The 13586-nt window shown below is 45.6% G+C and overlaps 1 protein-coding gene across 1 annotated transcript; it reads right to left on the reverse strand.

The window, feature by feature from the left end:
- Positions 1–5648: 5648 nt before the first annotated feature.
- LOC131209899 (uncharacterized) lies at positions 5649–11572 on the reverse strand. Its single transcript, XM_058203054.1, has 8 exons — positions 11362–11572; positions 10203–10984; positions 9863–10121; positions 9070–9560; positions 8193–8951; positions 8006–8102; positions 7677–7811; positions 5649–7519 (listed from the first exon to the last, which is right to left on the reverse strand). Exons 1-8 carry the CDS (start codon positions 11570–11572, stop codon positions 6714–6716), a joined length of 3540 nt encoding a protein of 1179 aa, XP_058059037.1. The 3' UTR covers positions 5649–6713.
- Positions 11573–13586: the final 2014 nt, after the last annotated feature.

Below are 13586 nucleotides of genomic sequence, written 5' to 3' on the forward strand. Positions count from 1 at the left end.
GATAGGGGGGAAAAAACGGAAAATCATAACTCTTTCCCACAAGACACTTTGTCCGATGTACATTGGAGGAGTTTTAGGGCCCACCGTGGTACCACCGCTCGGTATTAATGAATGGGCTTCGTTGGCAGGCTGCCTTAAATCTTTTTTTGTCGCCGTCGTAAAAACCGAGTGGTCTCCGATTCCCTAGCCACATTCGTGTGTATGGTTTAAACACTAGGCTGCCTTTCAGCTTAGTTCAAAAATGTCCTGTCGGGAGCCACGAGCCCGTTTACCCACGACAAGGTTCCGCTGTTGTTGCACCAAAAACAATTAAGAACCCCCCCATAAATGACCTCCAACAACACTAATGACTGCTAAACGTACGGAGGGGTCGCACAAACAAATATAAACAAACGGCCGCGTTAGGAGGTCTCAAAGTGTTGACCTTTTCAAAACGTCAATTATCGCTAATTGGGCTCTGCGTACGGTGCAGTTTAGGTGAATCATGAGACTTGGACATGGTGTACGCATTCGCGATTCCCTTCGAGGTGCAACGTTCGAATTTTCGTGTAAGGGTCTCAGAAGATAAACGCATATTTGTGTACTAGTTTAGGACGAGTTGGGCATTAACTTTTTGTTGTACCCATTTTGCTAGGCTCATTAAACCTTTGAGCAATCAGAAAAATTCACGATACGGAATAGGAGTTGGAAAAAGAGACACACCTTTCAGTGATCCGGCCCATCTATGGCACTCCTTTTTACTTATTTAACTAGTTTCCTTACACGACAAGCATGAAACTATTCCATTACGACCCGTTCCCCATGGCGTCAAATTGGCTCTAAGAACTTGAAAGTTGCCATTTCAAAGCCATGCCCGTCTGGAACTCGATGCAAGTGAAACTATCGTTGCAGCTTTTGTGACTAACGTAAGACGTGTTGCGCCAACTTCACCGGGTGGCGGATGCGTAAGCGCCTCATTAGAGCCAGTGCCGAGCGGCGCCAAGCACAATATTACTTTTTTAATCACATTATTCACATGGTGCCAGCATGGGCGCCGGTAGTAAATTTCTTATCTTCCCGGGGCAGGATCATAAAAACGGTGGGCAGATTTCTTCCTAGTGCTGCCATTCTCCGCCGCTACGCATTAGTTCGGTCTCGTGCATCGGTGTATATTGAATTAGAAAGTCTTTCTCGCTAACGACAATCACTCTTCAAAACGACGCAGCACCTAGAGCGATAATCGCCTCATTTACCATTCGTTCTATGCAGTGAGTGATTGGAGGGTCTTAAGCTTCCGTTACGGTAAGATAGCTTCACCACTATTTTATTATCTCTATTGCCGTAATACGGGTGCATATTTAAAACACAGACTACCAGGCGCCTCCATTAGTGGCGCTGATGTTGAATTTACACTCATGATTTGAAGTAGTTTGAACAGTTTATATGCGACTAAAATAAACAACCCTGGACGTAGAAATTGATCGTGAGATAACTAACTAAGCGAAAACAACATATTGAACAAATCATATCAACTACCTATTCACGCGCTCTAAAGTTGGTTTTCTTGCCGTTTTATGTTGTGGAACTTAATAAAAAAAGTTGCAGGCACATACGGCAGACCAATTAATGTGAAATATTTGTTAAACGTTCACCCATCACCCCATGTGTTACTGCACCTTAAGCAAGGGCCCGACATGTCCAACGGCGTACGGGCGCAAGTGTGGATCAAGATATGAGAAACTTTACTACCGCCACTGACACTGTTATTCGAAATCGATTGAAAACTGTCTCAAAAACGCCGGCAGCCATGGGACGCGTGCTGAGTGTCATTTCTCACCATTTTGTTTCTTCGTCGTTTTTCCTACGCGAGGTCGTCTCCAGCCGTGCAGCAAACAGCAGATGTCCCGCTGGTTTGCCGATGATCCGCCCCGTGATCCTGCGAAGAGCGTTTCCGGCGTCTCTCCTGCGTCAGTGGACGGTGACTGAAGCGATTAGTGACTGAAATTGCTCATTGCCACCCTCAGGCACCACTTTCACCGGCAGCTATCATAATCGAACGTAACAGCGTATCACTTCTATGCGGCGAATAAAAATAATACTCTTGCACAACGAAACGGCACGCAGTTGGAACGAAAAATAGAATCATCGAGATCCTTTGGCGAAGAATGAAAAAGGAGCAAAGCAAAATGGTATCTTCCAAAGTAGCCAAAGTTGCTTAAAGTACTTTGCCCATTGGGCAAAATCGTAGCTGACACCCGTCACAAGCTGGGCTACCTTGCAACCGAATTCACCGCAGAACGGAAGGGCGAAATGTCGTCTGGATGACGCTCAAAACTCTGTTTGTTCCGGCTAGCGTGAACCGTTGTTGAGCCCTAACACTTCGGTAAATACCACTGAGGCAACGATGAGGCTTTAGCTGCCGATCAAGAAAGGTGTCAAATAAAGAATGGTGGAAGGTGTGCCACGATAGCTATATTGTAAGTTCCAGCAAAGATCCTTTGTGAGTTGGCGAATTATTGTAAGTTTAATTGATCTGTACGAAGTTGAAAGGGACAAAATATTGTAATGGCCATATTTTATAATATGTAAAAAAAGAGTATTTATATAAAAACCTTCAATAACTTACGCCACAAAATGAAGCGTAAAAAACTGTGACAATCAATCAATCGATAATGACCGTTCCCCGTGGCACGTCCCTATTTACAGCCACTGATTGGTTGATGTAGAATATCGATCACACTAGATAAGGAATAAAGCAACCACCACGATAAACAATGAGAGATAACCATGAGAGATTCACCTCATGTGGTTTCAGCGCACTTATTGGACCAAACATTAAAAACGGCCCAATCCTTGAGATATCAAACAGTTAAAACATCGTTAACGTTACTAAGACAAAAGGTAGCAAGAATGGAATAAAACTAGCGGTTCAAGTTTGTTGTTAAAAAACATTGTTTTGCTGAGAAAGTTATAACTAACTTCCCGTTGTCTATCGGGAACCGTTGCGGGAGGAGAGTGACCTATTTTGCACCAGCATGACCACACGGCCACACGACTTGATAATGAGTTTCAGGTTAAAGTTGTCAACGGCATGGCCGAATGCTTCCACCACAGCCATTGGGCGATACGCGTCGTCCTTAGCCGTCAATATGGTTACAGGTCCTCCCGAGTTCAATCCGATAGCAACCGGATAGGAGGGTTTTTCGACTATTATTAAATAATTACTTTACGAGCTGTCCCTCATTAAACTTCAAAGCATTCGCCAAACCGGATGCAGTGCACCGAAAGATAGATCAACCGAGCGACCCCAGTAGGACCAAACTGAAGTCGTCTGACGGCGAACGTGCGCAACCGGACCAGACCGAGGTATTCGGTTACGGTGGGTTGTTTCTCGTGAAGCCCGTTAGTGGGCTATCGGCCGGAAAGAGAAATATCGCCGAAATCCCTTCGCTACGTCATACAGCCGCAACCACAAAGTTGCAGCGTCCGAGGCCTTGAACCAATCATTAGCATGTCAATCACTGGATTATGTTTCCAATTATACCTTCCAGCGCCACCATCCTACCTTCTCACTATGATATCCGGCACGGTTCCAGGTCCAGTGGGGAGGAAATATGAAATTTACGATATGACAGTAAAGACACCCGAAAACGCCTACGCAGCACGATACCAAGAGGGCAAAGAAGATGGTTCGAAGATGGTCGTCGGACCGCCTTATGCTCTCTAGGATCCCAAAGGAAGTTGAGAAAAAAATAGTTACGGACGGAATGAGAATTTATGAGACAGTAGTTCATTGTACCCTATACGATATCCTTTCGTGATGTAATATGATGAGTATTTGGATTTTAGACCACCGTATGACATTGATACGAGTGCATATATTGATATAGGATTATCACTTTAAATTATAATTAACCAAATCCCCGATATTGCTTCCGTAACATAATTTATGGATATAATACTATCGGATGTAATGTCTAACGGAAAGAAACATCAATGGCTTGAAATTTCTATTTTAATCAAATTTATCTTGCTGTGAGGCATCAAAATAATAGTATTAAAATTAGCCAACGCTTTTGTATATTACGCGCGTAGCGTTCGGAACAGAATTTAAAAAAACAGATCTTATCTGGTAGCACATCCATATACGAATGTTAGTTATATCTTTTATTCGCCTCATTACCTGCCTCATCGAGGTCTTCCGGATACCGTACTACATACCGGTGTGATTTACCTCTGTTCCCTATGGTCTTCTGACTCAACTTTTTTTTCCTTCCCTAACAAACCACATCCTTGCCCATCGTTCGAGCCACTTTAGTGACAATTGTTTGCTTATACCTAATCATTTGTACATTGTTTCGTTCGTGTCAAATAAATCTAACTATGTAAACGCGTGATCCTAGCTTAAGACTACACATGGCTCACGTTACTCTAGAAGGTACAGTGTGTTAATAATGTATTTTCAAACGCCCCACACAATGCAAACGCCCTTTTGCCGAACGAAATGACCGGGTTGAGTTGTTGAAGTTTATACCATCCTTAGGGACTAACTATCCTAGGAGATCGAAGGCCAAAGCAATCGAACAATTGGAAGAAATGTGTAATGCTTTACACGTTGTAGGTTTTTACTACTAAACCAATACCTGATGTAGAATGGAGATTCCATGGGAATCGTATTGTGTATTTAACAGCGTTCTATCCATTAGTGTAGAAAAATAGTTCCGGAAAACATACTTTAACAAACGAAGCACAATATAGGACGCATCGCCCATAGCTAGTTATAGCAAAAGTGTTTAAAAAATGAATTAATAAAAGCATTCAATGATGCCAATACACACATACAAAAACGACATGTTAGTATGTATAACTAAAAAGGTGTAGACAAAAATGCAAAAATTACACAAAATACAGTGAGCATCATGTGTCTTGAACTGTCGATTTCGAAGAGCCCAAAAGCCGTCGGACACAAGTCCATCGATACAAAACTGATGGGTAGCAAAACCGAACACTGTTTCTTTAGAGTAATAAATAAAATGGTAAACACGTCCGAAAAAGAATGATTTCTTTAATCGCTATGTTTGTCGATTTACAATCACTGTAAGGCGTTTGATTGCTTCATTGCTGTTTGATACAATGATACATTGGAAATCATATTCATGGATGTTCGGCAATTGCACATAAAAACGGATAAAAAACTGGACTGATTGGAGGAGTAAATTTGAAGTAAGTAATGAAAGCAATCAGACTTAAAATGTGGCCAAATAAAACTAGCTTTCCACTATCAAGGTTGTACAAGACAATGGGAGCTCGGCACTCGTGTGGGGAGAAACATAAAAAAATGAAACTATATTTTCGTTTTACAACTGTCACTTCTTACTAATCGGACCGGATGATCGATGTCCACTGCTTCACGCGTCGACCATCGTCCCCATGTCATAGAAAGAATAAAGTGTTTGACGATAAATCTCCCCCAGCGACGGTATCAAACCCCATCGATATCCTCGAATCCACCAAAGTTAAACACAGTCGAGTTTATTTCTATTCTTTCAATCATTAGCAAAACATCTATTAACTAACGTAAAGCAAAAAACCGAAAGCTTTGCTGATCCTAACATAATTCTAGAGAACCATTCCACCTCCGGACTTCCAAACCATTGTGGAAGGTTTGCGCTTTTAAAGTTTGGAGCGTCACTGCCATTCTTGTTTATTGTGATTGTTCTCTGGTCACGTGTCCTGCTTCGTCCAGATTATTTCTTATTGCTAACAGACTCACGGCCTTGGAGCATTGTGGTCGGTCAGTTTTACTTTCCGGGCTGTGCTGTACCCAACACCATGAACAAGGAAATATGCAGCACATGACTACAGTGCACTCAAGCTGTACTCAAGAGTGGGCAATATGTATAATATAAAAGAGCACGCAAAGTTATACTCATGAATGATGGCCAATTGGCAAAAGATTAACGCAATGCAGAAAATAGATGCAAGAATAAAATACCAACACAGAACGGTACCTAACCATACTTAAAGAAGTGATTCTTTTCCGGTTTGTATGTGTGTTCGCGCCTATGTGTGTATGTGTATGTGTGTATTGGCGCGTTAAGAACAAAAATGTGAACGACATTATCATAAATTTCTACATTAATCGTATTAGCTGCTGTTAAACCTAAACACTAGTTGTTATCGAACTCGTAGGTCCTGGTTCACGTTACTTCCATCGTATTCCGGTACACATCGTACGGCGCAAGAGTACATTTCCTGTTTATTATTTCGTAACCAATAAACATACGTTCTACATTATGCAGGGATGAGAAACGGGGTCGGTATGTTCAATATATTTCATTCGGCAAAGGGGTACGTTGCTTGTGTATTTCTTTGACTATATCATCTTTCTATTCTCCCGTTTTTATTATCTAATTATTTACATTCTTTAATCAGCCACGAACACGCAGCGTTATCGTGAAAACCAACCAAGATGCTCTTTTTGCTTCCGTTACGTCAGTCCGGTCCTTTTCACTCATCCACTAATCTTGTAGCTACACATCTTGTAACTGTAACTATCAACGAACAAGGATCGCAGCTGATCGCGCAGAACTTGTTGCTGTTGCCACTTCGTCACCCACATACACCCTGCAAACCCTGCTTCACTGTGCTATGTAACGCGTCACCTGGCATATGGCTCAACAGTCAAATTACAGTAAATTATAATCGTATCCGTTACCAGACAGATCTCTGTTTTACCAACCGGATCGATTGTTGGAGCCTCCGCCACGAAATTTATTATTATTACCACCACGGTAGCCTCCGCGCATCATCGGACTCCCATTGCCACCTCCTGACCCGGTCGCCGTGACAAAGGGGCCACTGACTGCACCACCCATCATCAATCCGACCTGGTGAAGGTTGCCCCGCAGTGCTCCGCCGACGACGCCGCCACCGCGAAAGTACGGCGAATGGCCGCCACCGCGATTGTGACCACCTAGGCCACCGCGGCCACGTGGTGTGCCAACAGCTCCTCCACCACCACGATAATTGTTGCCCTTCATTTGGCCACCGCCAAACGGAAGCGGCGGAGGAGGTCGATTCGGAGAACCGAACAGTCCCGGAGCATCACCCGAAATCGGGGGTGGCTGGTCGGCCCAGATCTGAGGCATAGTGGAGGGAGGCGGTTGATTAATGTTACCGATCAGTCCAGGGGGCGGCGGCGGTGGTACGCTGCTGAAACCACCAAGCCCGGTAAGGCTCATCAAACTGGGCGGAGGAAGATCCCACTTCGGATGCGGTCCAGTTGGCGCAAACGGTGGATCCGGTAAGAGCGGTGGCCGTTGCTGATGGATCGGTTGCGTTGGAGTACTGTTACCGCTCCCGCAAGCGGTACCATTGTTCGCCAACGCTGCGGGCACCGTAGTTCCCCCCAGCATTTGCATCGGTGATCCACCATGCTGACTCGAAGATCCTGCTCCGACTGCATCATCCCGTACACCTCCCATCGTCCCATCCTGTGATGTAGTTTCGGTGCTGTCCTCGTCTACACTTGGTTGGGCTGTAAAAAAATGTAAATAGTGCACGAAAATGTGTTCGGAAAAAAATAACTCTTCGAATGTCCCGAAGCGTTTTGTCGTCCTGTCCAGCATACCAACTTGGCCCATCGCGGTCACTGGGCAGAAACCAAATACAAATCAATTACATTCAACACTTACCAGACGAAGGCGCCTCGTGCGTTGCTTGGTCATCGGGCGTCGGCCCACAGCCATCTTCATCCGATAGGTCCATATCAACACTTTCTGTGTTGTCGGTAGGGTTCTTCCTGCTTTCATCTCCGGTGCCAGATTTTTCTGCAGAACATGGCGAAACATAAAGAAGCATATACTCCTGTTTTACCGAGGATTCAGTATGGTGCAAGCGCCACAAGATGCATGAAATTTCGATCCATATTGACGATAGTCAAAAGTTGCGCGTATGCTACTAGTGAAGCGAATCATACTTGAATTTTGTTGAATACTAAAACGTCATCACGATGATGATTTACCTGAGGTAGGTGGCGGTGATTGTGACGTTTCCGTTTGGTTGCTCATCAGCAGGGCTGGCGGTTTCGTCAGGTCAAACCTTTCTCGCTCAAAGTTTTGCTTTTAATTGTTTTAATGATTTAAAAAAAATTGTTGCTGTTAATTCATATTGACGGCGGAACGACGTAAAACCTCATAGTTCCAACTTACCAAAAAGTCATCGATCTCTAGTAGCGAAACCGGCGTTTGAAGTGTCGGTAAGCTTAGATCGCCCTCTTCATCGCCATCGAGAGCAGTGTTTCCGTTCGCATCGTCCCCCGACTGTACACTATTATCAGTCCCGTCATCTTCATGACCGGTCTCGGCCCCACCCAGCCGTACGGTACTGTTGTTGCCGCTGTTAGCAATCTGCGCCGCAATTGCTTTCTCCAGCGACTGTATTCGCATATCGAGATCTTTCGATTCTTCCCCCTCAGGCTCTTTTGGGGCAATGGAGGGTGTCGTTGTTGTCGTTGTCGGGACGATCGTTAACGCGGACGAAGAGGGTAGCCTCAGGTCTACATCGTTCGATGCTGTCGGAAAAGTACTGTCTTGACATCCCATCCAAAGTGTGTTCCGGCTATCAACCGTATCCCCGAGGGGAGCAGGTACGGGCTGCGGAACGGATCTTCGATTTTGACCAGACCCTTGACTTCTTGCCGACAGGTTAGCCGAGTTGTCATGCTCATCTATGTCCATATTGCTCGCATTCCTCCCTTTCGGTAGCGGCCCTCCAGGCGATCCAGTAAGCGAGATCAGATTGCGGTGATCAACATCGGCAAGGCGACCTTTATCCTTCAGAAAGGGGGGCACACCGAGACTGTTGGGAAGCTGGCGATGGTCAACATCTTGCAACCCTCTGTCGACACTGCCACGATCATAATGAGACGGAGACACGGGAGCCTCTAGACTTTGAAAGCCGGAAGAATCCTAAAAAATAATTTGCAACGTTATTAAAATAAAAATACCATTTCACGCATTTCTTGCGCTTCTTCTTCGGAACCAGTCCAAAAGAGCCCGAAAAATAATGCTCTCCCAGTATACTTACATGCGTTCCGTCCCATGACATTTGCATGTCCCAAGTCGAGTTGTACTCATCGGATGCATCAAGATTAATGGGGGGCATCGGGGGAGGCAACAATGGGGCAGTGGCCGACGATTGCCGTCCGACACCGGGTTGCGGAGAGCCGTAATCGGACAAGACTCCCGGGTTGTACGGTTGGCGGTAATTGCCGTTACCCGATCGGCCGCCGGGACCGTGCGGTGTCGACGTTGCCCACGGATTACCGGCCGACCCGTACGGTCCCACCGGATGCGGTACGATACCTGGTGGGGGCTGTGGTGGCGCAACGATACCACCGACGCCCTGAACAGTATTTCCCCCACCAACAGTACCGCCACCTCCACCACCCGGTATACCGCTCGGTGGTACGCTAGAGGGCGCATGATAACCTGATGGATCGGGGAAAAAAGACTTCAGGAATTCGTTTACCCCTTCCGATTCTTCCTTACGCGAATTTATCACTTGAATTGGTTGAACTGTTCACCACCGCACGCGCAAGGCAAGCCGCAATTCGAAAGGGAAAATACAGAAACGAAAGAACAACATCATCAGCCATGTGCTTGACCAAGGAAACTGACGTTCCACGCATATATCGCTACGAAACACGTGGCGATGACGACAATGAGGTGTAATACTACTTGGCTCGATCTGTGTTCTCGCTAATTTTTGAACTCGTGCTCTAAGTTAACTACTTTTCCATCACAAGGTACCAACCGAGAATGAAGTCTAAAACGGGACTAGTGATGGCGAAAGTGTCTAACGATGGCGAACAACTTACCACTGTGCATCACTGAGGGCGAATCGCTTCGGTTAAAGTCGTTAATATCGAACGGTAAGCTGCCTCCGTCCATGTAGCTGCGCCGCTGATGATGCATCTGAAAGTAACCTTGCTCATCCGGCAGAATGATGTCGAGATCGGAAGGCCCGGGTGAGGGAGCGTTAATGTCGGGTGACGGAATCGGACTCGGCAGGCTGGTTGTTAGTTCGTCCAACTTCTTTTTCATGCTCTTTAGCCGGTTGCCAAAATTGCGATAGGCCTGTAACAACATCACGCAGTAGGGGAGGTAAGATTCGTCGAAAGAATACAATGGACCGTGAATGAATTAAGGTTGACTTACGTTTACTACGACCTTCACTTCGTTCCGCTGATTGCTATAGAAGGACTCTGCTTGCTCTAGCACGGTCAACAGGACTCGGCGTGACTGCAGCTCCGTCTTCAAGTTCTCAACGAAGTGCTTGTACTGCGCTAGCTGATCCTCGATCTCCTGCTCAACCTCTTCCACCTTCTTGCGATCCTTGCCCTTAATCGATCCCATCACCACGTCCACCTCGACCAACGGTTTCTTATTCAGGCTCTTGAACGTCTGGTCGGTTTCGCCTTCATATTTTACGCAATCGCGCACATTTCCCACCAACACGGACGCCTGGTAGTCGTCCGCGTCCAACTGCACGTTAGCAGTGGCTGATTTCGTTTCGGCCAGCTTCGTCGGGCCAGTCGCGAGCGTTGCGCCAGTCGCTCCCGACGATGACGATTGGTGGTGATGATGGTGGTGGTGATGATGATGGTGATGATGCTGCGTAGAATCGTGTTGATGTTTGGACTGTTGTTGCTGTTGTTGTTGCTGTTGCTGCTGCTGCTGTTGTTGTTTTTTAGCTGAAGGAGTAGTCACACTGAGGAGACCGTTCAGATCGGTCAAAAACTCCTCGTTGTACACTTCTCGCTGTTCCCAGATCTTAAAGATTCGCAGTATCTTGTGCTTCACTTTTTCGTCGCGCACCAGTGTGGTGGCCTTTTGGAGGTACGTTCCCCAGCTATCAACAAACTCGTAGTTTTTACGCTTGCTATACTGAATCACGTCGTTCGCCAGGTAGAATAACGTAAGCCGGCTCTCTATTTTCACTACAACGATGGTAAAGAGATAAACTTTATTGAAAGACCAACTATTACACATAAGAACAAAAAATTCCAAGCGCTTTTGGTGTCTTTTCTAAGCCTGCTTAGTTAACGACTAGATGTTACACAGCAGTGGTTGGAAAACTCTCTGGTTAATCAAAACGGTCTTCTATTAATTAAAAGTTTACAATTACAACAAATACGAATACGAATACTATGATCTTAAATCATGCGTTCACACGTTTTTGAAATGTTTCAAAGGCTCTTTGAAGTATTTAGTCATGTTCTTTAAGCCTGCGAACAAAACGGCAAGCCAAATGAAAGGCAGGAAAAGGAAGCCGAGGGAGATACGTATTGTCCGCATTGGTCGAAAGTGTACTCACCCTGCTTTAGCACGTTCAACCAACTGGTGACAATCTTTTTGTGATGCGCTCGCCGCTGTAAACACCAGGCCGACAGGTGCTGGATGCTCTCCTGTGTATCCTTCAGATCCCGTAGTTTCTGCTCAAAGGCGGCCACATCGAATTCTCCCGACACAACTGACCCACTGTTCCGACCGGCTACCACAGTGGTGGTTGTCGTTTTCGTCGACATGCTGTGGCTGACGCTCTGTCTGTCCGTGACCGTGTGTTTTGTTTACCTGCTGCGTAAACTCGCGCACATACGCGGCACGTAATCCTAATCAACAAGAAGCTTGCCGTTGACCTAGTTGCCGGGACTATTGTTAGTTTGGGGCATGATGCCGTTTACGACGCTTTGCGGAACAACCTCCTACGCGGAGGCTATGTATCACCAAAAACAGATCCACTAACGGCTGCCACTCGGAGACAAATCAACCACTGGTGGTGAGGTCTTGTATCTTGCGAAAGCTTGCTTGAAGTCTGGGCACTGAGCATCGAAATACATCACTTCGCCACAGCTAGCTGAAAAGCGTAGGAAAACCGTATGTCACCAATCTGCCAGCTATTAGAGCGTTTTCCAGAGCGGCAATCAGAACTGCTGCAGTATGATTTGCGGCCTTTGCACTGATATAAATAATAGTCGGGTGTATTGGCCACACACATACCCGGTCACAGCAACTTCATAGAATGGGGAACAGATCACAACCACGCGGGATGGTGCGATTAGTTATTCCTAAAGCCGTTGTTGTTATTCTCCAAAACAATATTCACTGACTGTGGGACTGACGAGTTCCCGGTCCTCCGCCCAATCGCCGGATCTTTCAACAACACCTAATAACCAACGCCACAACACGCCCGAATGACCACACTGCGCGGCGACGGCTTTGGTGCCCACAAACTCGCAACACTCCCGTTAGTCTCCCGCGGTGCTATGCCGTCCCGCGAAGCGTCCCGAAATATCTCACATCAGCCGAGCGCGATTTGTTGTCCGAGAAAACTCCATTCTGTCCTGCTGATACAGCCGTGCGTAATAAAAGACCTCTTTTTCTCGCACAATATTCGAGGAGCTGTCAAAATGGTGCTGTGAACTTCTTCCTCCTGTTTGGCAGTTTCTTCCTCTTTTGGACACAACACCATTTCACGCACACATCCATACGTCACACGCTCGCAGCCAGGTCCACGAACGCAGCCACCACAAATTCGTATACCATAACCCAGGTGGTGAAAATGGCAGTTGAATTAGCACTCCAAATTGAATTTATATCCGAAAACCGTTAACTAATATTTTTAAATGTGTTTGATTTATGATTAGCGTTATGTTTTCCAGCTCAAGAGTAGGTATTAAAAGGAAATGTTTGCGCTCACTTACTTATATGTTTTGCCAAAAATCATCGTAAAATTAATACAACCTATTATCGATATTATGGTGTGGCCAAAAATTTACCATATACGGGCTACACGACAAAAGTTCATATCTTATCGGGCCCTCAAAACAAAAAAAGCACAAGATTTCATGCTTGGTTACTTATTCGCGATTTCGACACAAATTTGTCAGTCGTTTGCGCTCTTCAGGTCTCGAATGTAAAGGCCGGTCTACACGCTGCGATCTGCAATGCAATATCGCTTGAAGTGACATCTCCGGAGACGTCATAAATGTCACTGCCGCGGGTGGAAATCTGAAGACTCGACATGCAATTTGTGAACAAATTTCAAAACAGGTCAGTTTGTCGGTTGACTTGTTGATGTTTTGTTTTGGCCTCTTATTTATATTTTGGACGCTTCGTCAACGTTCGCGAAAGTGTGTAACTGAATTTATAAAAATTTACGAAAGTCTGCCATGTCTTTAGCAACTAAAAAATAAAACCGAAAAGCACAATGGTAAGGCAAACCAACACAGTGTTGCTTCCATGGCTGATTCCAACATGTCCAACCGACAAACTGACCCTATTTTGAAATTTGTTCACAAATTGCATGTCGAGTCTTCAGATTTCCACCCGCGGCAGTGACATTTATGACGTCTCCGGAGATGTCACTTCAAGCGATATTGCATTGCAGATCGCAGCGTGTAGACCGGCCTTAATACTTTTCATTGCCAGTTAAGAGTCAAGATTAGTTAAGTGTACTAGAAAAAACAAGAATGAAGTTCTGTGCAAAATTTGGCTACAATCCAAAAGAAATCCGTTTGCTCGAATTCCCCACTGGAATTT

Source organism: Anopheles bellator, chromosome 2 (genome assembly GCF_943735745.2).
Source record: "Anopheles bellator chromosome 2, idAnoBellAS_SP24_06.2, whole genome shotgun sequence".
Classification (NCBI taxonomy): domain Eukaryota; kingdom Metazoa; phylum Arthropoda; class Insecta; order Diptera; family Culicidae; genus Anopheles; species Anopheles bellator.

Coding starts and splice junctions, on each gene's coding strand:
- LOC131209899 (XM_058203054.1), bottom strand. CDS start 11,572: ATGTCGACGAAAACGACAACCACCACTGTGGTAGCCGGTCGGAACAGT. Junction 9,561..9,862: donor GCCCTCAGTGATGCACAGTG/GTAAGTTGTTCG, acceptor GGTGGTGAACAG/TTCAACCAATTCAAGTGATA. Junction 7,812..8,005: donor ATCACCGCCACCTACCTCAG/GTAAATCATCAT, acceptor CATGTTCTGCAG/AAAAATCTGGCACCGGAGAT.